This window comes from Crocodylus siamensis, chromosome 2 (assembly GCF_052110815.1).
Source record: "Crocodylus siamensis isolate JL-2025a chromosome 2, ASM5211081v1, whole genome shotgun sequence".
Classification (NCBI taxonomy): domain Eukaryota; kingdom Metazoa; phylum Chordata; order Crocodylia; family Crocodylidae; genus Crocodylus; species Crocodylus siamensis.
The window spans coordinates 182,080,844-182,108,008 of NC_143396.1; the positions used below are offsets into that span (position 1 = coordinate 182,080,844).

The 27,165-nt window shown below is 40.9% G+C and overlaps 1 protein-coding gene across 5 annotated transcripts in view; it reads left to right on the forward strand.

The window, feature by feature from the left end:
* KCNQ1 (potassium voltage-gated channel subfamily Q member 1) overlaps positions 1–27,165 on the forward strand; it is a 613,215-nt gene that overhangs the window by 389,452 nt on the left and 196,598 nt on the right. For all 5 annotated transcript variants that reach the window (XM_090032512.1, XM_090032508.1, XM_090032510.1 and 2 more), the window contains one exon: positions 21,536–21,611. In XM_090032512.1, coding sequence (XP_089888638.1) covers positions 21,536–21,611 — 76 coding nt within the window. The remainder of the gene's footprint in view (positions 1–21,535; positions 21,612–27,165) is intronic.

Consider the following 27,165-nt stretch of genomic DNA (forward strand, 5'->3'; position numbering starts at 1 on the left):
GTAACCAAACATATATTTTGCCTATTTTTTCTCTGCCAATTTCTGTTAGTGCATACATACACTTCTTAATACTCTGCTAATTTATCTCTAAGTGTGTACACATGCACACACACATCTTCTTAAAAGAGGACAACGTTGAAAGTTGCAGTAAGAAAAGAAAGAAAGCTCAGCTGTGCTTGAATTTGCACTCAAAGCAGAACAGACACACCAACAGATCAGGTGCAGACAGACCTGTTGCTCTATGTAAACTTATCGTGAAATTATCCATTCAAGATACCCATTCAAGAGAATGTTGTGATTTAAGCCCTGCAGTTTCATAGATTTCATAGACATCAGGGCTGGAAGGGACCTCGGGAGATCATCAAGTCCAGCCCCCTGCCCAAAGGGCAGGAAGTCAGCTGGGGTCATAGGATCCCAGCAAGATAAGCATCCAATTTACTCTTGAAGGTGTTCAGTGTAGGTGCTTGAACCACCTCCGCTGGCAGACTGTTCCAGACCTCGGAGGCTCGGACAGTAAAGAAATTCTTCCTTATGTCCAGCCTGAAACGGTCTTGCAGGAGTTTGTGACCATTTGACCTCGTCATCCCTTGGGGCGCTCTGGTGAACAGACATTCCCCCAGATCCTGGTGGTCACCCCTGATAAACTTATAGGTGGCCATCAGATCACCCCTGAGCCTGCGCTTTTCCAGGCTAAAGAGTCCCATAGCTCTCAGCCTGTCATCGTAAGATCTGTTTTCCTGACCTCTGATCATGTGCGTGGCTCTCCTCTGGACTCTCTCAAGCTTTTCCACATCCTTTTTGAATTGTGGAGCCCAAAACTGGATGCAGTACTCCAGCTGTGGCCTCACCAAGGCCGAGTACAAGGGGAGAATGACGTCCCGGGATTTGCTCAAGAAGCATCTATGGATGCAAGCCAGCGTTTTGGTCGCTTTAGTAGCCGCAGCATCGCATTGCAGGCTCATGTTCATCTTGTGGTCAATGATGACCCCCAAGTCTTTTTCTTCTGTGGTGCTATCCAACGTAGCACTGCCGAGCCTATAAGGATGCTGCAGGTTTTTCCTCCCAAGGTGGAGAACCTTGCATTTTCCAGTGTTAAACACCATCAGGTTCTCATCTGCCCATTTTCTGAGCTTGTCCAGGTCAGCCTGGATCACCCACCTCTCTTCTGGCATGGATGCTTTGCCCCAAAGTTTGGTGTCATCGGCGAACTTGGCCAGTCCACTCCTGACTCCAATGTCCACATCATTAATGAAGATGTTGAACAGGATGGGTCCCAGGACAGAGCCTTGAGGGACCCCACTGGTCACAGGGCACCACGATGAGTGACTGCCATCAATTACAACCCTCTGGATCCGACCACGGAGCTAGTTTCCCAGCCAGCGGATCATGGTGGAGCCAAGGCCACAACTGGCCAGTTTGGCCAAGAGGTGATCACGGGATACCAGATCAAAAGCTTTTTTGAAGTCAAGATATATGACATCAATCTCTTCTCCCTCGTCCAGGTGATAGGTCACCTGGTCATAGAAGGAAATGAGATTGGTCAAACAAGACCTACCCGCAACAAACCCGTGCTGGCTGTCCCTTAGAATGTTAGCCTGGGCCAGTCCCTCCAGGATGGCCTCCTTAATAAACTTTTCTAAGATCTTCCCCAGGATAGAAGTCAGGCTAATGGGCCTGTAATTAGCCGGATCCACTCTCCTCCCTTTCTTGAAGATCGGCACCACATTGGCCTTCTTCCAGTCTTCGGGCACTACACCCGAGGGCCAGTTGTTTTCAAAGATCCATGCCAGGGGCTGGGCTATGACTCTTGCCAGCTCCTTGAGTACCCTGGGGTGCAGATTGTCAGGGCCAGCTGACTTGAAGGTATCCAGCTTCTCAAGGTGTTCCTGCACGAGGTCAGCATTTATGGAGGGTAGGGGATCCCCATCACACAGATCTCCCTGTCTCATAGCAGGCATGGGCGTCCCATGGGACTGATGAAAGACTGATGCAAAGTACCTGTTTAATAGGTTGGTTTTTTCCTGGGCGTCAGTTGTCAGTTGCCCCATCTGGTTTAGCAGGGGTCCAACGTTGCCCTTGCTTTTTCTCCGGCTCCCCACATATCTGAAAAAGGACTTTTTGTTGTCCCTGATGCTTGAAGCTAGTTGGAGTTCAGTTGCAGTCTTGGCTTTCCTGGTTTGCTCCCTGCAGGACCGGACCAGTGCAGAATAATCCTCCTTGGAGGTGAATCCTGTCCTCCATCCTTTGTAGACTTTCCTTTTTAACCGCAGGAGGTCCGCTAGGTCCCTAGAGAGCCAGGAAGGCTGCTGTGCCTTCTTGCTGCCTTAAAGGAAGTGAATATCAAACACTGAGACTAGAGACAGAAGTTACACAGAAACTGGGTTAAGTGATTAGAAACGGGTTTAAATATGTAACAGAACAGAAGCTCTGTGCATGTAAACCAGTTTCAAAATGACTGACACTGGTTTAAGATGAACCTAGTTGAATGTAGTATCAGCCTTAACTGATTTGGATCAAAGTGGTTTATGAAAGCTCTGTCCCAGACCCCTTCCTGGTTCAAGTTGAATCACAGTCTTCCAGCATCCCAAGGTGCTTTGCAACCCCAGGCTGGGCTGGGCTGTCTGCTCAAGCAGAGCAAGCCTGGCCCTGCCCCTCCGCTCCCTAGCCAGAGCTATGAGGATTGGCTAACAAGGGGGTGGGGGTAGGAAACCCAGCACTCCACTCGAGTGGCAAACCCTGAACTTTCTCGCTAGCTTGAGTGGCAAATTCAGAGAAAATAGTTCACTATATCTTATGTTCCATCCAGCTAAAGGCTTTCCCTTTAAATATTCTTCCCCTCAAAAGTATTCCCTTCTAGAGTGTTACTTAGTCTTTTCTCTGCCCTCATTCATCTCTTTTGCAGCAGGTTTCCTCTTTCCTGTTCCGTCTCAGCTCTCTGTCTCCATTGTCACTTGAACTGGCATCAGACAATCAGATCACAGTGCCTTGTGTCTGCCCACAGAGGCAGAGTGTGAGAAACAGCTTTGGTTCTTTGGGTAGATGTGATATCTTTTTTTAGACCAACTGAATAGTTTGAAAAATTGTTCTTTGCAAGCTTTTGGGCACAAATACCCTTTTGCAGGCATAGAATCTGCTGGTGCTTGTGTGCTGTCCTGGGTAGAATAGAAGCCAATATGCAAAATGCAAGTCTGTGAAAATGCAAAAGCATGGCAGTGAGGATCAGAGAAAATGGGAGAGAGTGGGTGTGAGACAGGTAGGTGGGGGGAAGGGGGAATATTGACCTGGTGATAGAGTATAGCTGGTAAAGTACAGACAGGTTACCTGGGGTTATCAGATGGCAGCCCTCCCCTACTTTAAAGGGACAGGCACATTGCAAAGGCTTCAGTCCCTCAGCAGCATAAAGTCTACCAGAGCACGTGCACACAGCTGAGACCAGGGGTGTGGTCATGCCTGGGGCCAGGGCCAGTGCACTGAGCTGGAGAAGTGGGGTTTAAAACTCCTCCATGGTTCTGGACCCCAAGCCAGGGTTTGATTGTGGGGGGCAGTCCCAGGGTGTTGCCCCCCACCTGGCTCTTGAGTGGAGAACAGGGGATGTGGCCACGCCCCCCCCCCCCAAGCAGGGAGTGAGAAAAAGCCTTGGAGCTTCAGTCCCTTCCCTTTGTCAGTGGCTGGCAGGCTTAGAGGCTTGCTCTTGTGCCTCCCCTGGCCTGAGCTACTGCAGGCATGTGGCTGCCTTTTTTGAATCAAAAATGAGTATCTGTTCATTTGCGTTTCAATTTAATCTCTTCAGCTTAGACTAACTTACAAAGACTGAACTGATTCAGCCTTGGGCTTTTTGACTGCCTGTACTTAGCCTGAATGCTAGAGGTAAACACTGTATCATATGGAGTCTTTTTAGAATCATCCAGACTTGTGAGTGTGCAAACTTGGGTCCAAAAAAGTTGTGGGAACAGGGTTTCACATGAGTGTCTTGGTCCTTTCTGCCTCTGACATACTAGACATTCTGGGAGAACAGCTTTTCTTGTGGTGTTTTAGTGCTTGTGCTTTAAGTGTTGGCTTAAAAACAGGGGGAAAATGTTATTTAACATTTTTCTGAACTAAAAAATGAATTTGTTTCTGGTTTTAGTTTGAGGTCATTTAAAGTTTTCTGTATGAATCTTAGGACCATTTTTTTTTAAAATGTACAGGCATTCACAAGATAGATAGGCACCTAGTAGAATATGCAAAAATGTATTTGCAGCTAGGTACTTTTCTGCATCTCTGTGTGCCAAAATACTTTAAAAAAAAGTCCCAAGAGTTCTTAAGAGGTGTTGGAAGCTGATGTTCTCTGCTTACTCACAGGGCACATAGTTCACCCCTCCCATTAAGCCCTACTTAGAGTGCAGTGCCACTAATCTATAAAGCCTCATGCTGGCTCTTGCTACCAAAATGAAGTAGCACTATAACATATGCTTATATTCTCTTACTTGCCACAAACATCTAGGGCAGAGGTTCCCAACCACTGGGCCGTGGCCTGGTACCAGGCCACAAAGGATTGGCTGCTGGTTCGTGGCATGAAGCCCTTGCTCATACCCCTGTCTGCCTGCTTTGGCAAGGGGCTTCCACTGTCGGCAGTCATGTGAGGGGTTAAAGCTGGGCAGCAGGGCAGCCCCAGGAGGGAGGCAGTTGGGTCCATTCACCCTGTCCCACTTCTGTGCCAGTCCACAGTATAAAAAAGGTTGGGAACCACTGATCTAGGGTGACCTAAAAACATCATCCAGTTCTTGATCCTGGAGACAGACAACAGGGTTGCCAGTTAGCAGCTACTGTTGTGATGTGTTTTTTCTGTCTATCCAGGATTATGACCTAATGTTTCTTTTTGCATAGACAACCACCAAACTGAACTAGTTTGTAACAGCTACCATTTACAGTGTGACTGGGTGGCATCCTGGCCTATGTAGTAACTTTGAGGCAAAAGGATATTAGCAATGAAATTACATCAGCATATTATCACAGCATACTAACGTCTGTTCATATAGTCTCGCTACAAAGATATTTCGTGGGCCTGGAAATAGGATTAAGATGCATGCATTGCTCATAAACAAGTCCTCAGTATAACTAGGATAATCTGATAGATACCAGGACAGATGCCACTTTCTCATGCAGTTTGTAAATCTATATTACGTGAAACTTAGATAATTATAATATTTAAAAAGTTACAGTTCACTCCGATCAGAAAATAATGTACTTTGCAATTTGTGGAAGGGGTTAGTCACTGATAATTACTTATGTAACAAACAACAATGACTGTAAACCTTGGTAAATGATCTCCATAACTAATTCGGTGATACAGAGGAGGAAAGCAATACAAAATAAAAAGGTGTGCAGGGAAGGAGCAACTGCCACCTCTGTGTCTGAATCTTCTGAAGGTGTTTCACCTTGGCAGAGAAAGCCAAGGACCTGTTGAATAGAAATGCCAAGTTTTTTGTTAAGACTGAGGAAGACAATTCTGGAAGACAGAGAGAGAGAGAGACCTGTAAGTTGTTAGCTTAGGAAAGACATTTGAATTATTTTTGTGGATGGATTTGCCATGAAATGAAGTATGGATGAAGAGATGGGGAACAAGGTAAGAACCCTGAAGGATCACCATAGAAAACTAAAGTAGGGGATGAATTGGATCCCCCAAAAGATGCACTGAAGAAGCTGTTGGGTAGAGAGGCTACAGGAGAAACAGGAAAGGACAGTAATGAAAGCCAGGGAGACCAGTATTTAAAAAATGGAGTCAAACTTGTCAAAGGCAGAATCATTGAGGAGGATGATAAGGAAGGCATACCAGTGTGATATTTGACAAGGAAGAAGTACTTGGGACCTTTTGAGAGCAGTTTCAGTAGAGTATAAATAATAGAGCTGTGCAAAGCTTCGGTCCCTGATTTGATTCAATGGAGATTCGGCCCGATTCAGTGGCCAAATCTCTGAATCCGAATTGAATCAGAGGACCCTTTAATCTTTCTGCATCAAATCATATCTCTCCAAATTGATTTTTAGGGTTTCAGAAAGATTTGAAGATTCAGACATAGACACAGCTTTAAATGTTTTTTCTACATACCTCTAGGTTATAGGCAGCTTGTGAATGTTGAGATGCATGCAGTGTCCCACAGAAATGTGGGGGGAGGGGGGCACCACCAGGGAGCACCCAGGGGGGCTCCCCCATGCCCCACCCCCAGCTAGCGACTGGTGCCTTCTGAGTCTGAGGGGGGCACCCAGGGTCCCCCCATGGCCGATTGCTGAGCCGAGGTGGGGGAGCCCAGTGTGCTTCCCAATGGACCCAGAAGTGGACTGGAAGTGCTTCTGGGTTCGCCACTAAGGACGTTGGGGGGGGGGGGCTGCACTCCTGTGGGATGACCCCAGGATCACAGCATTCACGAGTCTATGACTGAATCCCTGATCCTGTGAATCAACATTGAATCTTTAGATTTGGATTTGGCCCAGTCAAATTAGGGACAGTGATCCGAATTAATGAATCGATCACTCTCTGTGATTCAGGCCAAATCTGAATCCGAATTGAATAGGCCCCACGTTGCACACTGCTAATAAACAATAGAAGGTTGGTAAATCTAAGATTAGAGCTAAGATTACATATGAGAACCTCCAGACCATGCATTCAGTAAAGAGAGGGAAAGGCATGTGGAGTCAAAGGTTAATTTTTTAAGATGGGGAGCCTAAAGCATCCAATAACTGCATAAGAGTGTGATGTTTGCAGTAAGAAGGAGTGATCATTGTGCTGGGGCCAGAGTACAATGTAAGGTGAAGAAGAGGAGTAAAGGAGGAGATGAGAGGAGGCACAAGGGGCATCAAGAAATAGGATAGAAGATCATCATTGGGCAAAAAGAGGAGCTAGTAGAAAAGAGCAATTTCTGACAGGAAGAAAGAGAAAATTGAAGGTGGGAAAGAAAGATGAGCTGAGTGTAGGTGACACGTAACATCATAATTGTTGTTCATTTGGAAGAAATAAGTGAGATGTATAGTGTGAAGCAGAGACAGGAATATTCATGATATGTAGTCTACAGCATCAAACCATCATAAAATGCTTTGCTCTGAAGAGCTTATCTTAAGAGATGTAGGTATACTGAATTCATTACTGGGAAGCATTCAATTTGTGAGAAATTAAAATGCATTCTGTTTTCTGCACCTAACTTGCTAGGGAATAACTAGGCTGTACAATACGTTGCTTGAACTGATTTGTGCTTTGAACCCATGGAAAGAATTGGAATTCCCATACCAGAATTCTTAGCCCTAGCCGGTTTCTTTCTCTACCATATCAGCTCATAAAGCTTTCTTTCTCTGTTTTTTTACAGTAACACAGCATGTTCTTCAACTATTATATCTCAAAAGTAAGCTTGGAAGTTTGGGAGAAATTTGTCAAAAGGATTATTGATTAAATCTGTAAACTTATATCTGAAATTTTGCTCAGGTGAATAATTTGTTGCCACCTTAAAAGACTTCTGAATGCAGATTTAAAACCTGATTCTACAGTATTTTCAGCACACGTATATCTTTGCACACGTCAGTACTACACTTTAGTTTTAATAAACTAGTCATGCATAAAAGTTCCTCATATGCCCAAATAAGATTTTTGCAAAATCAGGGATTTAGAATTGCAAGTTTGGTTCTTGACGGTCCATTACAATTGGAACAAGGATGAATACAGAAGAAGAGGAATATGACTATATAACACACCCAATTTGCTAAATATGATCTAAGTGAACATTTCACTTTATTAAATGGCTGCTGTAAATAAGCTGCTGATTATCTCACATTCACATTGTCGTTGTATTAAACTTTAATTATTAGAACTATGATGGGCTAGATTTACCCTGGAATTTAAGTTCCCACTGAATTTTTTTTATAGTACTTGAGTGCCTAATTCCTAACCTAACTAGTTAGGCAGCTTTGTAATTCCCAGTAATCATTTACCTGCATCTTTAGAGCTAAGTACAGGCAGTCAAAAAGCCCAAGGCTGAATTGATTCAGTCTTTGCAGGTTAGTCTAAGCTGCAGAGATTAAACTGAGAAACAACTGGACAGACATTCACTTTCCATTCAGGAAATGCAGCCACATGCCTTTAATGGCTGAGGCCAGAAGCCAGGGGGCACTATAGCATGAATTTCTGGCACATGGCAAGGATGGGCTGTATGTTCACTTCCTCTTCCTCCTGGCCCCAGGGTCTCTGCGATTTGCAGTCCACAGTCGCACCATCAGGACACTGCAAGGTTGCTCATCACTTCTTCCTGCTGCCAGGTACCTCGGGGATTTGTAGTTCACAGCCTCAGACAGCAGTAAGTTTCAGTAAGTTTAGCAGCAGGGCAGCTCTGTACTTGGGAGATGGTGGATTTAACCCCTGACCCCAGACCTCAGCCAGGGATTGCTGGGTGGGGGAGATGGGGCGAGCAGTCCCTGCCTTTCCCCCTCTCCCTTTCCCCTTAAACTCTTCTTTGCTCAAACAGACAGCACAGCAGAGCACATCTTGGGGCTGGAAACATGCTGAGGTGCTGGGGGACTATAAATTAGCTTGAACCAGGAAGGGGTCTGGGACAGGCGTTTCATAAAATGGTTTGACCCAAATCAGTTAAGTCCGATACTACGTTCAACCAGGCTTATTTTAAACTAGTGTCAGGCAGTTTTGAAACTGGTTTATGTGCACTGAGCTTGTGTTCTGTTACAGGCTTAAACCAGTTTCTGATGACTTGAACCAGTTTATGTGTAACTTCTGTCCTTAGTCTAGGTGCCTTATGAAAATGTGGTCTATTGGGCCCAAATGCTGCGATTTGAGATCTGGATCTGAACTTTTTCAGACACTATTTTGAAGGTGTTTAGAACTTGGAGTTGACCTTGCATTGTCAAAGATTAGACCAGTGATTAAATTTTTGGTACTGAAACTTGATTTCCCTAAAATCTGATTGTTTGTAGATCCAAGGTTTTAGTTCGAATTTATCCCTAATAAATTTGATGATGATTTTTTATACAAACTCCAAAACCTCCTAAAGTATTTTTTATTACACAAATGTTTAACTTTTTTAGCCAACTGATTTGAGTTTCACTTCCCTTGAATATATTAAATATATAGTTACAAAATATACACGTTTTACAAAACTATCTCAAAAGACCACAGTTGCTATAGGCTGGATAATCTCTGAGGCTGAACCACATCTGGGTCTGTGTGTGTACTTCAACTATCTCTGCATGGACCCTCTGTTATGACTGGCTTCTTTGGGCAATGCAATGGCAGACGGTAACAAATGCTAATGTACATTAGCCTGCGTGATGCTTTTAGAATATGTCAAGGTATTTTCTACTACTTTTCAGAGAGATGTAAGTGAGCATCTCTCTTCTTTTTAGCAATTTCTTTTTCTGAATTGGAACCTTTTCAGGAAAGCACATTAATAGGTGTTTAACTATTTTAATCAACCAAGATGGACTATAGCACAGTAAGCTTTCCTGAGTGGGGGCCAAAAAAGGGATAAAGGTTTGCTTACAACTAGTGAGCATTGTATACTTGGAATGAGTTATATTAGAATAAGCCATTTTTTTTCACTTTATCTTTCTTATTCTTCTCCTTTTCAAGTGCCCTTTCTCAAGCATTAGGTCAGCTGGTTAAAGTTTCCTTATTCCCCAGAGGATAGTTTTGTTGGTGCAGAGGCTTAACTTGAAGTGGCATTTTACTTCCATGCTGGCCCATTTTTACTTTTCACCGCCTGATTATACCTAGAAATGAATGTATGTGAGTGGGGGCTGAGCCCCTCCCTGACCACACTTACCACATGAAGTCTCTTTGCATTGATATTTCAATCCAATTTATTTTAGGTTGTTTTTCCTTGGGTAAAGGGCCTCTGGTCAGAGGAAAAGACCCAGTGAAAAGCGAAATAAACACCAGGATACATGAAGGCCAGAAAAGAAAATAAATGAGTTGTCCTTGTATTTTCTTTGTCCTGTTACAAATGTATTTGGAGAAAATATTGTTAATTTGTTAGTATTCGTTCTCCTTTTGCCTGATTTAAGTAGTTTATAACCTCCTAGTTAGATGACAGGGTGCTAGTTAGAGCTTTCCCAGTGAAATATGGCCTGACATTCAAAACCAGAGGCCTACATTTGCCAGGTCTTTCTTTATAAAAGAGATCCTAATCTCAACAAGATAAACTGCTTAAATAAAAGTTGATGAAAGAACAGTCCGAATAGTGGATTATGCTTTAACTATTTTACAATACCCTACATTAGGACAATCCTTTACTTGTATCATAAGGGAAGCTAGTCCAACAGCTGAGGTTTTAGATGGTTTCAGGATTGTATTGACTTCAATTTTTTTTTTTACCATGTTAATTTCTATACAGATCATATGTATTAGTTTTCATTTTGTACATGGAAGAAATTATGGGGAAAGGGTTAAGAGCAAGTTTGTTCTTCATCTGTTTTAAATCCATAAATGTAGCCCCTGTGTTGTTTCTAGGTTTCGGATTACTCTGTGATTTATAGGGAAAGGCTGTTCTCCACAAGTTAAAATCCCATGTGTTTCTCCACCATTGTAAAACAACAAATCTTTGAGAATGCTTCCAGTTGTAAAAGTTGCAGTTTTGAGTTAAATTTTGAACTGTCTTTTGTGCTCATGATAGTATTGAAGCGAATACTATAAAGGGAAGTAAAAGTCTCCGTGTTCCAATTCTATCCAACAAAGACTTGGAACACGGAGACTTTTAATCACAGCTTCTATAAACTGAAGCAAAACCCTTTGTTTTTTATGCTGCTTTACTTTTTGAGGAGACTCTCACTAAAAAGTGCAGCTGTAAGCACATGCTTATATATCACTTTGTATAAATTACATTCAAAACCCTGATAGAGACAGTGGGCCAATATTTGGATTGACCTAGCCACCTGTGGAATCCTGCTGACCTCCGATGTTACCTAAGGTGTAAAGTGAGAGAGATTTTGGTTTCTGTATATGCTTTCTCCACCTCTCTTCCCCCAATTGGACTCCCCAAGATAGATAAGTACTTACAGCCATGAAATAGCACGTGAGTTCACAGCCTAGGGCTTTAGTAGAGTTGCATCCACTTTCCTTGTTCTGTGCTTAAATAGAAGTGTTGAATCTTCATTTTATAATACAAGATGGAGAAAGCTGAAAACCCCTGAAATACTTTATTGGTATTTTTTTTCCTAGTAGATGTGGCCATTCAAGATGATCATTTCCTTTTAGAGAGATTTTTATTTTTCTCCTTTAACCTCTGTCACTGTAACTTTAACTCTGTCAAAGCTGGTTTATTTTATCAGTCGTAACTGTGCATAGTTTCATTTGTCCAGAACTTCTGGGATATGATCTGTTTTTCAGCCACTTTGCCTAGTCAGAGTGGCAGAAAGCAGCAAAATGTACCAAGGAATCTGGCCCCAAACCAGTGACTGACTTGTGTGAAGTAAGACGTCTCTTTGCCTTTCCATTTGCCACTATTTAAAATGTATATATTATTTGGTGGAAGAAAGAAAATTGAAGGAGGCTCTGGCTGGAGCCATTTTGTGCAATTTAATAAGTGGTGATATGCAGCATTGTTTTGATCTGCCATGAATCCCCAGTGAGAGCTGCTGATTTAATAAAGATTTCTTTCTTTTGTCTTGAAGCAAGAAAGGTTAACTAAGATTTTACTGAAAGTAGCATTGTATGACGAGTCTAAATTCCCAAGTGGGACGCAGTGTGTTAAATAATATGGTAAAAATAAACTACACTGCGTGCTGCAATATCAAACATCAGAGGCCTCTTAACAAGCCTTGTTCATGCGGAGAAGATCAGTATTGCTTTGTGCACTTGGTTTCAGTTGTTAATGTATACAATGCATATCTGAGAGTTATTTTCAGCTGTGCAACTGAAGTTTTAAACAAAAATGCTCCTGGAAATCTCTGAGGCAAATTTAGCAAAGAGCCAGTTCATGGTGTAAGCTCCAGGTTGGGTACATATAAATAGTGGAGTAGTATAACTTATACCAGCTTGACATTCAAAGTCAGTGGCTATGGTGATAAATGGAGAAAGAACATTAATCAGAAAGGATAAGATATGGGCATGGAAGAGAGTGTTACTTCCTTTTATACTGGTGCCTGTAATTTTACTTTCCCTGATGCTTACTTTCTATTCCCTTAAGGTAAGTACAGATGGTCAAAAAGCCTGAGGCTGAATCAGTTCAGTCTTCTCATGTTAATCTAAACTGTGTAGATTGAGCCAATAAGCAAATGAACAGACATTCACTTTTGATTCCAGAAATGCCTCCACATGCCTGCAGTGGCTCAGGCCAGAAGTCAAGGGGCTCTAGAGCGCACCTCCCTGCTTGCCTAGAGTAGACAGCTTGGGGACTACCCGAATCTTCAAAGCTCTCCAAATCTTTTCCAAATTAATTTAGAGAGTTTCAGATTTATTCAGACCTTTTTATTGGTCTCCCGATTCAATTTGGGCCAAATCTCCTCTGAATTGAATCAGCACGTGAAGCTTCACATAGTCTTAGCGTTCACCCCTGCGGTTCTAGAGCTGCACTGATAAGCCAGTGAACTCAAAGAGCTCAATATGCATGTGTCCACAGTTGAAGTAGAGGTGCAACAGCATGTTCCATATCCTCTACATCCACTCATGCTATATGACTGCTGTCACCAGATTTCCAGGCCAAATGTTAATAGTGAAGGCCACAGTCTCTACAGGTATAATGAGGTAGAAAGCCCACTGAAATCACTGATGCTCCATCCATTTAATCCCAACAGTTTGGTTCCTTGCTGTATGTCACTTTAACTGTAGTATTTTCATCTTGTCAGAACTGAAATAGTTGTATGTTCTTCATTATACATAAAAGATCTAATGTAGGAATAGCAAATAAGCTAGGCTTATTTTAACATGCTATTTATTAATTATTGGTAGGCTGTTTTAAAAAGTTTCATTTTATGTGAAAGATACTTCAATACATTTTACTGAAGTGTCTTTCACATATTATGAAACTTTTAAGTATCACTTGGCGCTTTCAGCTTGATTTTTAAATATTTTACATTCTAAATTTAATGTTTTGGATATTACTGAGCAATTAGGGATCTCAGCAATGAGTCTGAAAGAAGACCTCTGTTTTGTTTAGCAAGGAGGCAATGAATTGCAGCCAAAGAACTTTATGGTGGGTTGTGATGTAGAGGGACATTTGAGGGGCAAAAGTGGGGGAAGTGATGTAGGGAGCAAGGTGAAAAGCCTGTGGTTGAGAACATTTATCAGAATAATTTATTTTATGCAAGCCTTTGCTCAACTTTTGAATAGCCTCAGACTTGAAACTTGAACATTCAACTCCTAAAATAACTGGCACTTGATTTTTTAGCATAATCAGCACCAGGTCCCCAGGACCCAGCCCCAAGATGCAAGGGGAGGAGGGGGCAGCATTGGGTCTCTAGGGCCTATTCCAAAGTGGGGGGGGGGTAGTGCCAGGCCCTGGGAACCAATCCCAGCATGCAGGGCAGGAAGGGGGCCGTGCCAGGCCCCAAGCCCCAATCCTGGCAAGCAGGGCTCAATCTAGCCAGTGGACTGGCCGCACAACATTCACCTGGGCCAAAAGGTTGATCACCACTGGTCTAATCAAACTAACTCATTTACTCATTTCTAACATCAGATGTGCACAATAAACTAAGCATATACAAACTACTCACCTGGAATTCTTCACAGAAATAATGTTAGTGATTATGTCGAATTAATTGAAATTTAGATGAATACTTATATTGGACAAAACTAAAAACTGGTCACAGGTAATTTACAGATAAAAAGTCAAGTTAGGCACATGCAATATTCATAACAGAATTAGTTGTCCAGCTCTAATTACTAAGAAGACCTTTAAATTATTGTAACTGAAGAATTAAAAAATCAGTTACTTGTTACCACTTGCACTCTTTATTTATTTTCTGCATCTAACTGACTGTGGCTATCAGGGAACCAATAGACTAATCAGTTTAATTGTGTTTATAGTCAGTTTCTAATCACAGATTACCAGGCGGCTGGAATGTTTGGGTTACAAATGCTAGAAAGGAATGCTGTTCCTTTAAAAATAAACAGTTTCTACAAGTCTGAAAATATTATGAAAACACTTCTATTAATATTAAGCTTGGCAGAGGTTGTTTTCACCAAACCTGATTTTTGGATCCATACTGTCCTAATAGTGTCATTGTATTTTTGTTAGCACTTGAAGACAGCTTTCAATAATACGTCCCCAAGATGTTTTTATGAATTGCTTACGGGTGAGGTTCTTTTGTCAAGAGCTCTCAGTAAACACATCGTAAGAATGCTTACAAAAGTACACTGGAACTAAACATGGATTTCCAAGATCCAACACTGATCAAAAAAAAGAGAGAGAGAAAGAAAAGGAAGCTGGGTAGCATGTTTTCAGTAGCCAATGACTCTGATTTCACTTTCTGATACTGTGGTCAATCATTTCCTGTTATATAGAATACATGTAGATGCAACCTAATCCATTTCAACCCATAACATTTAAAACATTACTCCATAATGAGAGACTTCATGGATTATAATGGGCAGGGAATGACAGAATGTGTGAAAAGACAAGAATAACCTTGGCCTATAGTAAATTCTATACCAAAAGCCGCTAGCGAACAAATGATGAAAGATTCCATTAAACTTAAATGCACTAATGAAGTGGCTTAATGTAGTTGTTCTAAATCTCTTCCACCAGTTTCTGTTACAACGAACAATTTTCAGTTCCTATGTGGAAAATATATTCCAGTTCACTTGCAAAGTGTATTATTAAAATCTGATGTGTTAAAGATAAAGTTCAAGTCTAAATAATGACTCGTGCCAAAAACTTCAAGCCAACCAACTACAGCCTTCATTCTCAGTAGTTTAGCTGTGTCTTAAGTCAGAAATCCAAGAAGACTGCAGAGAATTTAAATGTACTTGAAAACTGAGCTTGACTTCAGCTCTGCTAGATTTATTGAAAAATGAGTATTTTGTAAAAGATATTATAAATCTGCGACTCTCCTGCTAATGTTGAGGTCTCAAAGAAAACTAATTCTGAATAGACAATGTTGACCTTTAAACTCAGATAATATCAGTCTCTGTGTACCTTGGAAGGACTGTGGCAAACATTGTAGTTCTGATACTGAAAGGTTTTACAAGTGAACAAAAATACAGACAATATCAATAGGAAATCAGCACCACCTTTTCTTTCAGTGCTTTAATATCTACCTTAATACTAAATCATTATATTGGAAAACTTTCCTGAAGCAAGCAAATGAATGGATATTGAATGCAATTATTAAAGGATTTATTTAAAAAATGAAGATTTTTTTTAAAGATGGTATTTGCTGCCACTGGTATTTGGCGTATCACTTCTTTGAGAAAAATCTAATATTGGAGAATATTGTAGGCAAGATGTACACAGATCCTGAAGACAATGACACAAATCAACAAGAGGCAAGAAATCCAAAGTTTAGCTGGTGATCCATCCATAGCCTACAGTTATGAAAAAACAAACAAAGGAATGACATTGACGTGAGCTAAGGATGGATTGTGGACTTCAAATTTCGGAATTTCATGCTTTTTTTTCTGGGTGTATATGGCGATCAGAATATTTTAAATAGACATAATAGGGAAAGGAAATCTTTTATGAAATGTTGAAAATTACATACATCGTACCAGTTTACTACATATTGAGATATTCTTTCTGAAAGCTAGTTACCATAGGTCTGTAGTTAACTGTGATTCATTAAGCATGCAGTGAATTATGGATCACTGAATTCAGCATGTGAATAATTTTGCATATTGTAATTAGGATAAAGTTATTCCTAATGGTCAATTAAAAAACATTAATTCCCTAGCAAGTGATTTTAAAAACAAAATAACGCGTTCCATGCTATAACCTGACGATATTATTTTTTTCCTTTTTGAAAATATGGTATTTTCTTCTTGGAGTACATCCATCCCCCTTTTTTCTATACATGCTCAATTCATTTAGGTACAACTTTTTAACCATAATTCATCTTGAGATTCTAAGATCCTGAATCTGCAGGAAGTTGCCTGCGCCTACAAAATTTAATTTGGTTCACCATGACCCTTTGTGAACATAGGACTGCAAGCTAGGATATACCTTTATAAATGCATTAAAATGTTAGGGAATGCCGTTCTAAAAAGAATCACTGAGGTCAAATACACAAATGGACCTATATATTATCTGTTGGGTATTTATAAAATGTTATGAGTATAAATAAAAACCCTTTTTTGTAGGTGTCAGAATATAAATGGTCTTGGTTTGTGTTGATCCATTGGCCCTCCTGACCCAGTATTGATGTCAGCTACCAAGGGATTATAATACCCTACCCCAGTCAATGCAGAAGCATAATTCCCATTGACGCAGGGTTTCACTGCCTATTCCAGAGCTCCATTCCGTGAATTAAAGCCCACTGGAAATCTCATGCAATCTGTGCACTGCCTTTGTGAGTGTAAGAATGTACATTATTGAATGCAGCTGTGCTTCCACTACATTTAAAGGATTACAGTCAAATTGACATGACTGAATCTGGTGTAACTTGTTATTCATCAACTGTTTGTCAAGGCATTTAGTGGGTAAACTGATTCTGATCTATCACAGCAAAATGTGCACGTGGTTTTCCCTGATAAGCATAAATCCTTTTAAAGAATAACAAGTGTGCCTGTTATGCACTTGCTTTCCAGTATCATATTCCCTGCATATAGATGTTGTGTAAATTGTCAGCTCTGTTCAGACATGGATGAACTATTCATTTGTTTTGTTTTGTTTTGTTTTTTAAATATGCGGCGTTGTAACATGCCTTACATAATGGGAAAAAAAGAGAAGAATCAGTCTGGCATAGAATACTGACCGTTTTATTGTTATATTCTTTTAACTTTTTCATTTATTTAAGCTACCACTGTGCCGTTGGATACACATACCTAGAGTAAGAGAATCTATGCAGGGGGTATAAATAATCTGAGGCTGAATCCTGCCATGTATTCAGCTTTGCATATGTGAGTAGTCCCCAGGAAAATTCAATCTGGTCAGCTACAGTCTATGAAATAATTCAGATCCAGAAAAGTAACACAGGTGAATAAAGGATAGTTGGTTGTAGCTGTGTTGGTCTAAGGCAGGGGTGGGCAAAACAGCAGAAGATTGCGGCTCTTCCCTGGCTCCTTGCAGTGGTGACAACATGGTTCAGAACCAGGCTGCAGATCACGGCCCTGCCCTGGCTCTGTACCATGCTGTCACCGCCGCAAGATGGCAGCTGGGCTCCAGAGTAGCTCCCCGCCCTGCTGCATGCCCTGCCAGCAGGGTTGGCAGTGGGGGAAGGGGCTTGGGGGGGCTATAGCCACCCCAAAATTCCCCATAGCCCCCCATAGTCACCCCTCCCAGTAGTGCCGGCACCATCACTGCCTGCCCTGCACTAAAGTCAACTAAAAGTTTACGTGACTTCTCTTCAGCAAGATGCAACTGAGATGTTACTTGAAGCTCAGTCTGGATTTTATAGACACAAAATCCTCTTCAGCTTGTTTTAAGATAATGTGTCAACTGTGTCCACTGGTTATTAGGCAAAAACAAATGCAAGTCTCTTCAGCGATGGCCATATGTTTCCTAATAGTGCCATACAACACCTAACCTTAATGCATGGCTTTCTGTAAATATCTTTATGAAAGGCAAGTGTGTGTGTGTTGTTTGTTATTGGCTTGCAAAAAATATTAAATAACTCTGAATCTTTTTTCAGTCTCGCCTTTCCTGCTCTCTGACCTACCCAGGGTACATTCATCAATTAACTCTTTGCCAAAGCTGGCTAAATCCAATCCCATAACATCGGAAGACTAGAATTTTAAGTCTACCCCACTTCCTTTAGAGACTGAAATGAAATTAAAAGGTTTTCAAAAACATACAGCCCCCAGCAGTGGCTACCACTCATCATCACATAATCCCAACCCTAGCATAAGGTAGCCATGGTGTTCAGGGGAGTCCCACTTTGTCACTGGCCTGAGGAATCACGCAGCTGTGGACAGTCGCATGGTGGATCTGAGCTCTGCAACCCCACATCGCCTGTGAACCTTTTGCACAAGATGTGAAGAAGGAGGTAAAATTACCTCTGTTTTCCATCTATGGGGAATTTCCCTTGCATAAAAAGAGTTCTCCATCAGCCATTTCCAGCCCACTTAGCAGAACCTGGCCCACAGGCAGTGACGGAATGTTGCTACCTATATCAAGAAGCACTTTTAAAATTTTTCATTGCTCCTTGTGCCCTGAAATGTATTAATGAAAACCCTACTTTAAGAATGATAAAGGGTTGTATGGCTAGGTGGCAGATGTGCAATTCTAAGAGGACCTAATGCATTATAGACATGATAATACACCAGCTGTCTGTTTAGAGATTAGAGAAGTGTCACAAATGGTCATACAAACAAATTGCACCAGTTAATGTTTAAACTCAGAATTTACTAAAGTTACTAGTTTGCACAAAAGATCAAACAAGTGTGGATCATAACCTTGGCTACTAATTAAATTCCTTATTCCATTTTCTCATTATAGAATTATTTAATTTCTGGGAATAAGCAGCGCCTTGTATGCAGAATTAACATTGTCAGTATTAGCAATAAAGAAGTGGTGGGTGAATTGGCAGGGAGGGGGGCTTGGGTGCAGGGGGCGGTGCTGTTGGAGTCCTGGTGTGAAGAATAAGGTGGGGGGAAAAGATTGTTTGAAAAGTGGTTGCTTTGGAAAACCTCTAGTATCATGTAATGGAGATCCCCAATGGATACCTTATTATTCTAATTGATGACTATCTCATTTATGAGACAAATTATCTTAGAGAAGCTTGATGATTCCATTGACATTGTTGGCAGCTGTGTGTACATGTCTAAAATCTAACATGCTTGAAGAGAAGATCCCAAATTAAATAAAGTACAAAACAAAATCACACCAAAGTATTTTACTGCCATTGTTTTTTCATATAATTTTTTTGGCTACTAATATGTTTATAGTACAGTTCAGACTTTCACACCTATCCTTATTTAATATCAAGGTAGAAATCACGCGACCAGTGGCACTTAAATGAAACCTAACAAGTAGAGTTAAAAAACAATGACTTTCTGCTTAAGCAGGAATTGCAAGGCACATAGATGCCAAAATAATGACCCAAAGGATGGATATGTAAGACAACATAAGATTTATTCACTTTCAGTTAGGTACATCCATTCTCTGGGAGTTATCCCAATGAAACTTCTGTTCCAGCTGAGAGGATTGCACTTCTGTTCCTATTCTCTTGAACCATGATCCTCCCTGGAATGAGCAGAGTCATCTGAACCTGTATAAAACTTCACTGAGAGAGACTAATAGGGTATCAGAAAGGAGCAAGGGTCTGCATATGCAGACAGATCCAGCTGCAGAATTATACCCCGAAAGCATGGTTTTCAAAGGTTAATGTCTTGGTATCTAGCTAAATAAAAGCTCCTTACCTCACATAACAGGGTTGTTGGTTGTAGCTATGTTGGTCTAAGGACATAGGCAGACAAAGTTCTTTGGGTAGATGTGATAGCTTTTATTTAATTAGACCAAGTAAATAGTTGGGAAAATGTTCTTAGCAAGCAGGGACTTTTATCCAACTATTTAGTTGGTCTAATAAAAGCTATCACATCTACCCAAAGAACCTTGCCTTACCTCACATAGTAACTTGTAGAGAAGACTTGCACCAGGACTTTACAATAAATGATGTTTTCTAGTGTATGGTACTCAAGGTTTTTGTACTCAAGTACACCCCTCCATCACTTTTGTGAAATGAGCACCCAATTCCAAAAACTAGTATACATATTACAGTGCTTACCTTCTTACAGATGGACTAGGCAGTAGGCCTAGGAAAATGTTTAGGCAGGGACAAGTCTGGGCCTGCATATGTCTCCTTAGGTTATCTGATTTTCTCTTCGTACCTCACCCTTCAAAGGATTTGGCAGCATCCCAGGCTGCCCCCACACCCTGCATGAGAATCGTTGCATCTGAAACAGTGGAATTCTTCATTCTGATTTTTTTTTAAAAGAAAATGAGGCTGTTTTTGCAGGCAGAAAAGGATGTTGTTTTCCTCAAGGAATGCTGTTTTTTACTGAATTATTTTACAGAAGTAGAACTATAATTGCCTACAAAGTAGTTTCATCATTTTCACAATGGAAAGCTTTGACCAGAGGAAACATGCCCCAAGGACATTTTTTAGATGCTCTGAAAAAAGTGCTTATGTGACTCTAGAGGTTTGGCTAATAGTGTTGAGTTGTACTATGTGGGAAACCCAAACATGCAAAGGATCTTTATGTGATGTTCCCATCTCAGAAAGGATAGGAAGGCTATCAACTCAATACAGTCAGGACAGCACTGCACAGTAGCAGCTGAAGCCTGCATCAGTATAAGCAAATAATCATCATTGTTACCGATAATAAGTTACAAAGATAATGCTTTTGGAAAAATCTTAAGGAAGGCCAACTCTGCTCTGTCTTCATTCGTTAGTAGCTACTAAAAGCATTGAACTCTTCTAGGAAGAAAATTCAGTGATTTATTGTTAATTGATGTATTTTAAATGGAGAAGAAACTACATTAATTCCACTCAAATGGGCCTTTACAAGATTAAGATTGTTTGCCGTAAGAATGAATAAGCACACATAATCATCAGTACAAGTCTTATTATAACTATAAGGAACAGATTATCATTTTATAAATGTTTTAAAAAAATGAAAAGTATACTGAAAAACCAGTTCCTAATGAATTATAAAGATAACAAAGTGTAGTATTTAATACACTGTTTTGAAAATTAAATCGTTTACAGTAGTCAGTTATTGTGAACTTTTTCTTGATTCTGTTTCTGGTTAGTGGTTTTTTCCTGTTAAATGGTATCCAGATTATTTTGGTTGTTCTTTATATTAATTTATGGTTTTGTTTTGGGACAACTGCTAGTGAATGAAACATTTACAACTATTGTAGTATCATTCATTTCCTTGCAGTTAATCAGTCCAGAGTCCTTGAGAGAGAGAGAGAATTGAAAGATAAATCCATGCAAGTGGAGAAAAACTTTGCAAGGTGTTTGGGCAAAAATGTTATACAATAGGCTACAGCACTGGAGCACTTGCAAATGGAACAGGGCATTGAAGTACATATGGAACCCAAGAGCCAATTCTCTAAAAGTTTGTCGCTGGGCTTTTTCGAACGAAAGATAGCAAAAACAATGAGGGGCTTTGGGGGGTGGTGGTTATCTGGCATAGGAAGGGATTCATATGGTCACCACTTAACATTGTGAAGTACACTCAGTCTTAACATAAATCATAAAGATTAAGTTCCAGGTTTTAACAGTCTCTCTTTTTTTTCATTTTCTTTTTGGCCAAAATAATGGTGTGTTGTGTCCACAGTGGGAATTGTTGCTTCTTGCATAAACATTCACTTGTTTCTGAAGCACTTACTGAAAGTTGTTATTGTTATTATCTGGCTGGAGATGCTCTCTTTCACCTGACTCACCCTTCTCGTTTTTCCCACAGGCTGCGAGAACACCATCGTGCTGCCATTAAGGTGATACGTAGGATGCAGTATTTTGTGGCAAAGAAAAAATTTCAGGTGAGTTGTGAATAGAGGTTGGGTTTTCTAAAAAAACCCCTTTTATTCATCGAGTTTATTGTTCCTTTTGTAAGCTTAAGAAAAGGGAGACTAGCACAATTCATTTTAGTAATGGTGAGTTACACCCACTATTCTCTTCTTCCTTGAATAGGGTGGTTGTTTAGCAGCAGGTTAGTCAACTGTGGACACACTGGGAATAGGCTAAACTCCTGAAATACAGCCTGAATTAAAATGTTATTTTCTGCTAATGGACTTGACCTTTCACCTTCTGTTATCTTCGTCTCCCTCTTGCAATGCAAACATTCTCGCATGTCTTCATTAATTCTGAGTTGTATGTTACTGTCATGCTGACTCAGTGGGTTTAGAGATTAAAATACTACTTTAACCTTGTTTCTATCTCATATTCAATGTTAATGAAGTCCTGATAAGAAGCTGGGTGGAAATTGGTTAGCATACTGGAAGGTTTCTGCTTCCTTTCCCTTAGCCCATCTGCACAGGTAGGAAACCCTTCAGAGTTCATAACATAATGTTTTCTCTACTCCAGGAACCCATATGAACACATTTCCCCTGTATCATGTCACTAGCTGGCATTGAGGAATCTTTAGCATTTAAGTGTAGCTCATTAGCTTTTGCATGGTCTACTTAAAAAATTGCACCTGCACTATTTTTAAAGGTGTGTGTTTTTTAAATCTGTTTAGAGATAACCCAGTGGAAATCTCTGTCAATACTCTAAACTTGATTGAAGCTATACATATATCAATATAGCCTGCATTGACAGTTTCCTAATGCAAGGAAATGGGTTTGGTGTTTTTACGTTCCACTGACACTTTTGCAAATCTCCTTTAATATGGGCCCAGATCCTGAGATGTGATAAATTAACTCTCTTAAATGTACTTCCTAGTCTAATTAATTAATGACTAATCCATTTAAATTACTAATAAATCAAGAGTTCAACCCTATTAGCACAAAAGGTAGAAATAACAAAAGTGCCCAAGAGAGTTAAGCACATAAATAAAGGTTCAGTAACCTTCAGGAGCAGCTGGTCAAAATAATGCCATTTGTTTCATGGTGAGCCAACATTTCCAGGTCAGCCATTGCTATGTCTGTAAATCCCCTTTTGCTGCGGAAGCCCCACCCTACTGCTGATATCTGGGCTTCACTGCCTGGATTAATTTACTCCATTGGTTGGATCCAGCCAATGGGTCATAGGTTGCCGATCCCTAATATAAATCTATTTTCAAAAGTGACTTATGCATTAGAATTAATAATCCATCCTTTATTTTTATTTTTATCCATTTGGTATGTAATGAGTACTTGACTATCTTTCCTGTAAATATTTGAAAGAGAGAAGACATTATTGGACAATAGAGAGAAGTGGGTCAACAATTGTTAGGGACTCTTACAATACCATTATAGTGAGATTTTCCTCTCTTACAACCACAAAACCTGAGTTCTGGTTTCACCTCTGAGATTTATAAGCATGATAGAGTTTTGCTAGCACTTTAGCTCCCAGCTTTACCCAACAATTACCCATGTGCCTGACTTGTTGGGGCAGAAAGGCACCTTGTTCTGGCTCTAGAGGTATGCCTCTTACTGTTCCTATATACAAACTACCTAAATTTGGCCAATTTTATATAAAACTGTTTATCCTTATTCTGAAATGTGATTGTGATCCCTTGGTCTAAACTAATTACTGGAGCATTGCTCTCAAATATAGGTACAAAATATTTGCCACATCAATGCAGTTACTAGGAAACAATAGTTCTATGCATTATATATATCTCCCAAGTGGGACTTGTCAAAAACAGATTTTACAAACACCTGAACACTGTGTGCAACATTATCACCTGGCAAATAAACTCAATTCCCTTGCGGCAGATGACTTGATAGAAGCTGAGAGAGCTTTTGACTGAATAGAATAGGACTATTCACTTCATACTTAAAACTTACTTGTACTTGGTACCACTTTACTAATCTGGCTTTTCAGTTCTGTTGTATGTGGTCTCATTTCCAGAGAAACATGGAGTAGGCCATCTATCCAAATCCCATTACTGGAATGTCTCTTATTTCTCCCCAACATTTTAAATTATCCTCGAACTATTAGTATTTCCTGTTCATAATGAACTAGAAGATCTGCATCTATACCTACATATAATATACCTCAGACCTGTCCTGTGTGCTAATGATAAGATTTCTTCTCTGTCAGAAGCAGAATCCTCCAATAATAAGGTAAAAAAATTAGAAGCTCTTAAGTGACTTACATCAAGTCCAAGGGAAATTTAATCGCTTGGGTTTTTGTGAAGACCTTTCCCTGACCTGCAAGAAAATAGATGTTTGGCTTTCGGCTGTATGTTTCAAATCTACTGTTTCCTTTTTCTGAAAGGAAGTAAACTGTTAAGATTTCATAGATTTCATAGACATTCAGGGCTGGAAGGGACCTCGGGAGATCATCGAGTCCAGCCCCCTGCCCAAGGGCCAGGAAGTCAGCTGGGGTCATAGGATCCCAGCAAGATAAGCATCCAATTTACTCTTGAAGGTGTTCAATGTAGGTGCTTGAACCACCTCCGCTGACAGACTGTTCCAGACCTCGGGGGCTCAGACAGTAAAGAAATTCTTCCTTATGTCCAGCCTGAAATGGTCTTGCAGGAGTTTGTGACCGTTCGACCTAGTCATCCCTTAGGGCGCTCTGGTGAACAAACATTCCCCCAGATCCTGGTGGTCACCCCTGATAAACTTATAGGTGGCCATCAGCACCCCTGAGCCTACGCTTTTCTAGGCTAAAGAGTCCCGTGGCTCTCAGCTTGTCATCGTAAGATCTGTTTTCCTGACCTCTGATCATGCGCATGGCTCTCTTCTGGACTCTCTCAAGCTTCTCCACATCCTTTTTGAATTATGGAGCCCAAAACTGGACTCCAGCTGCGGCCTCACCAAGGCCGAGTACAAGGGGAGAATGACGTCCCGGGATTTGCTCAAGAAGCATCTATGGATGCAAGCCAGCGTTTTGGTCGCTTTATTAGCCGCAGCATCGCATTGGAGGCTTATGTTCATCTTGTGGTCAATGATGACCCCCAAGTCTCTTTCTTCTGTAGTGCTATCCAACGTAGCACTGCTGAGCCTATAAGGATGCTGCAGGTTTTTCCTCCCAAGGTGGAGACCCTTGCATTTTCCGGTGTTAAACACCATCAGGTTCTCGTCTGCCCATTTTCTGAGCTTGTCCAGGTCAGCCTGGATCACCCACCTCTCTTCTGGCGTGGATGCTTTGCCCCAAAGTTTGGTGTCATCGGCGAACTTGGCCAGTCCACTCCTGACTCCAATGTCCACATCATTAATGAAGATGTTGAACAGTATGGGTCCCAGGACAGAGCCTTGAGGGACCCCACTGGTCACAGGGCACCACGATGAGTGACTGCCATCAATTACAACCCTCTGGATCCGACCACGGAGCCAATTTCCCAGCCAGCGGATCGTGGTGGAGCCAAGGCCACAACTGGCCAGTTTGGCCAAGAGGTGATCATGGGATACCAGATCAAAAGCTTTTTCGAAGTCAACATATATGACATCAATCTCTTCTCCCTCGTCCAGGTGATAGGTCACCTGGTCATAGAAGGAAATGAGATTGGTCAAACAAGACCTACCCGCAACAAACCCGTGCTGGCTATCCCTTAGGATGTTAGCCTGGGCCAGTCCATCAAGGATGGCCTCCTTAATAAACTTTTCTAAGATCTTCCCCAGGATAGAAGTCAGGCTAATGGGCCTGTAGTTAGCTGGATCCACTCTCCTCCATTTCTTGAAAATTGGCACCACATTGGCCTTCTTCTAGTCTTTGGGCACTACACCAGAGCGCCAGGAGTTTTCAAAGATCCGTGCCAGGGGCTGGGCTATGACTCTCACCAGCTCCTTGAGTACCCTGGGGTGTAGATTGTCAGGGCCAGCTGACTTGAAGGTATCCAGCTTCTCAAGGTGTTCCTGCACGAGGTCAGCATTGATGGAGGGTAGGGGATCCCCATCACCCGGATCTCCCTGTCCCATAGCAGGCATGGGCATCCCATGGGACTGATGAAAGACTGACACAAAGTACCTATTTAATAGGTTGGCTTTTTCCTGGGCGTCAGTTGCCAGTTGCCCCATCTGGTTTAGCAGGGGTCCAGTGTTGCCCTTGCTTTTCCTCCGGCTCTCCACATATCTGAAAAAGGACTTTGTGTTGTCCTTGATGCTTGAAGCTAGTTGGAGTTCAGTTGCAGCCTTGGCTTTCCTGGTTTGCTCCCTGCAGGACCGGGCCAGCGCAGAATAATCCTCCTTGGAGTTGAATCCTGTCCTCCATCCTTTGTAGGCTTTCCTTTTTAGCCGCAGGAGGTCCGCTAGGTCCCTAGAGAGCCAGGAAGGCTGCTGTGCCTTCTTGCTGCCTTTCCTCCGTGTTGGAATAGATTAAGTGCATAAGGAAGTAGTATATTGTTCTATGGTAAATATGTTTCAAATATTGACTGCACATTTTCTATTAGCTATTACAATTGCATCTCTAAATAAGTGCAATATTAAATTGTATACATTCTTAAAGACTAATGAGGTAAAATTGCTTAGAATTAAGACAGGTATTCATAGCAACTGTTTCCACACAGAAAACTGGACTTTTGTCAGAATGTATGAGTTTTTTTGTGAAAAGAGGCTGTTTGCTGCCAAATTTAGATTTGTCATAGAAAATCTGAGTCCTGTAAAAATTTTAAAAAAAATCATCTGAGTATTATGAGAGTAATTGTGTATAAATTAAGCATGGTCATAAATGCAAGACCACTGCCTACAAATTTAAAGTGTTGGGGGTGCAGGGAGTGGAGAAAGAAACAGGTGCCTCCATTAACATTATTGAAAAAATGAGGAAATCCTTCATATTTATTTGAAATGGGTTCCAATTCAGAAGGGTTCTTAAACTACTTGGTGAACTCAGGATATATCTGCCTGCCTAACTTTGGATGGATATATGATGTATATTGATAGATTGATCTATCAATCATGTGTGTGTCTGATGATATGTAATCTTAAAAGATTTGTCAAAATGTAATTATAAATAAAATAGTTAATTTTTTTAAAGACCTGTCAGTTATGGATGGTTGGACTGCTAAGGACAAATATCAGCCAGAGCCCAATTTCAAACACTTCCTGTTTAAAAATTATAGTTAGAAGCCAAACAGAAACTATATAGCAATTTTAAAGGTCTTAAATACTGCACTGGGAGCCACTTCATTTTTAACAATGCAGGAGTTTGTCTGTTTTAATGATATTTTGGATTACAGTCTTTGTTTATAGGTTCCATAGTAGGCACCACTATAATTTAATAGAAACTAATGACCTTTCCACTGATGTAATCAAACCATCCCCACAGTGAGAATTTATTATTCTAAGAAAGTTGATAGGCTTATTTAAACTTGTGTAGGGGAGCGCAGCTTGCTTGGCGATATCTTTTGTTAGACAAACTGTATGGTTGGGGGAAATGTCAGACAAGCTTTTGGGCATAAAATGTTCTTCAGCTGGTCTGAGGCAGAAACAGGCATAGCCCAAACTA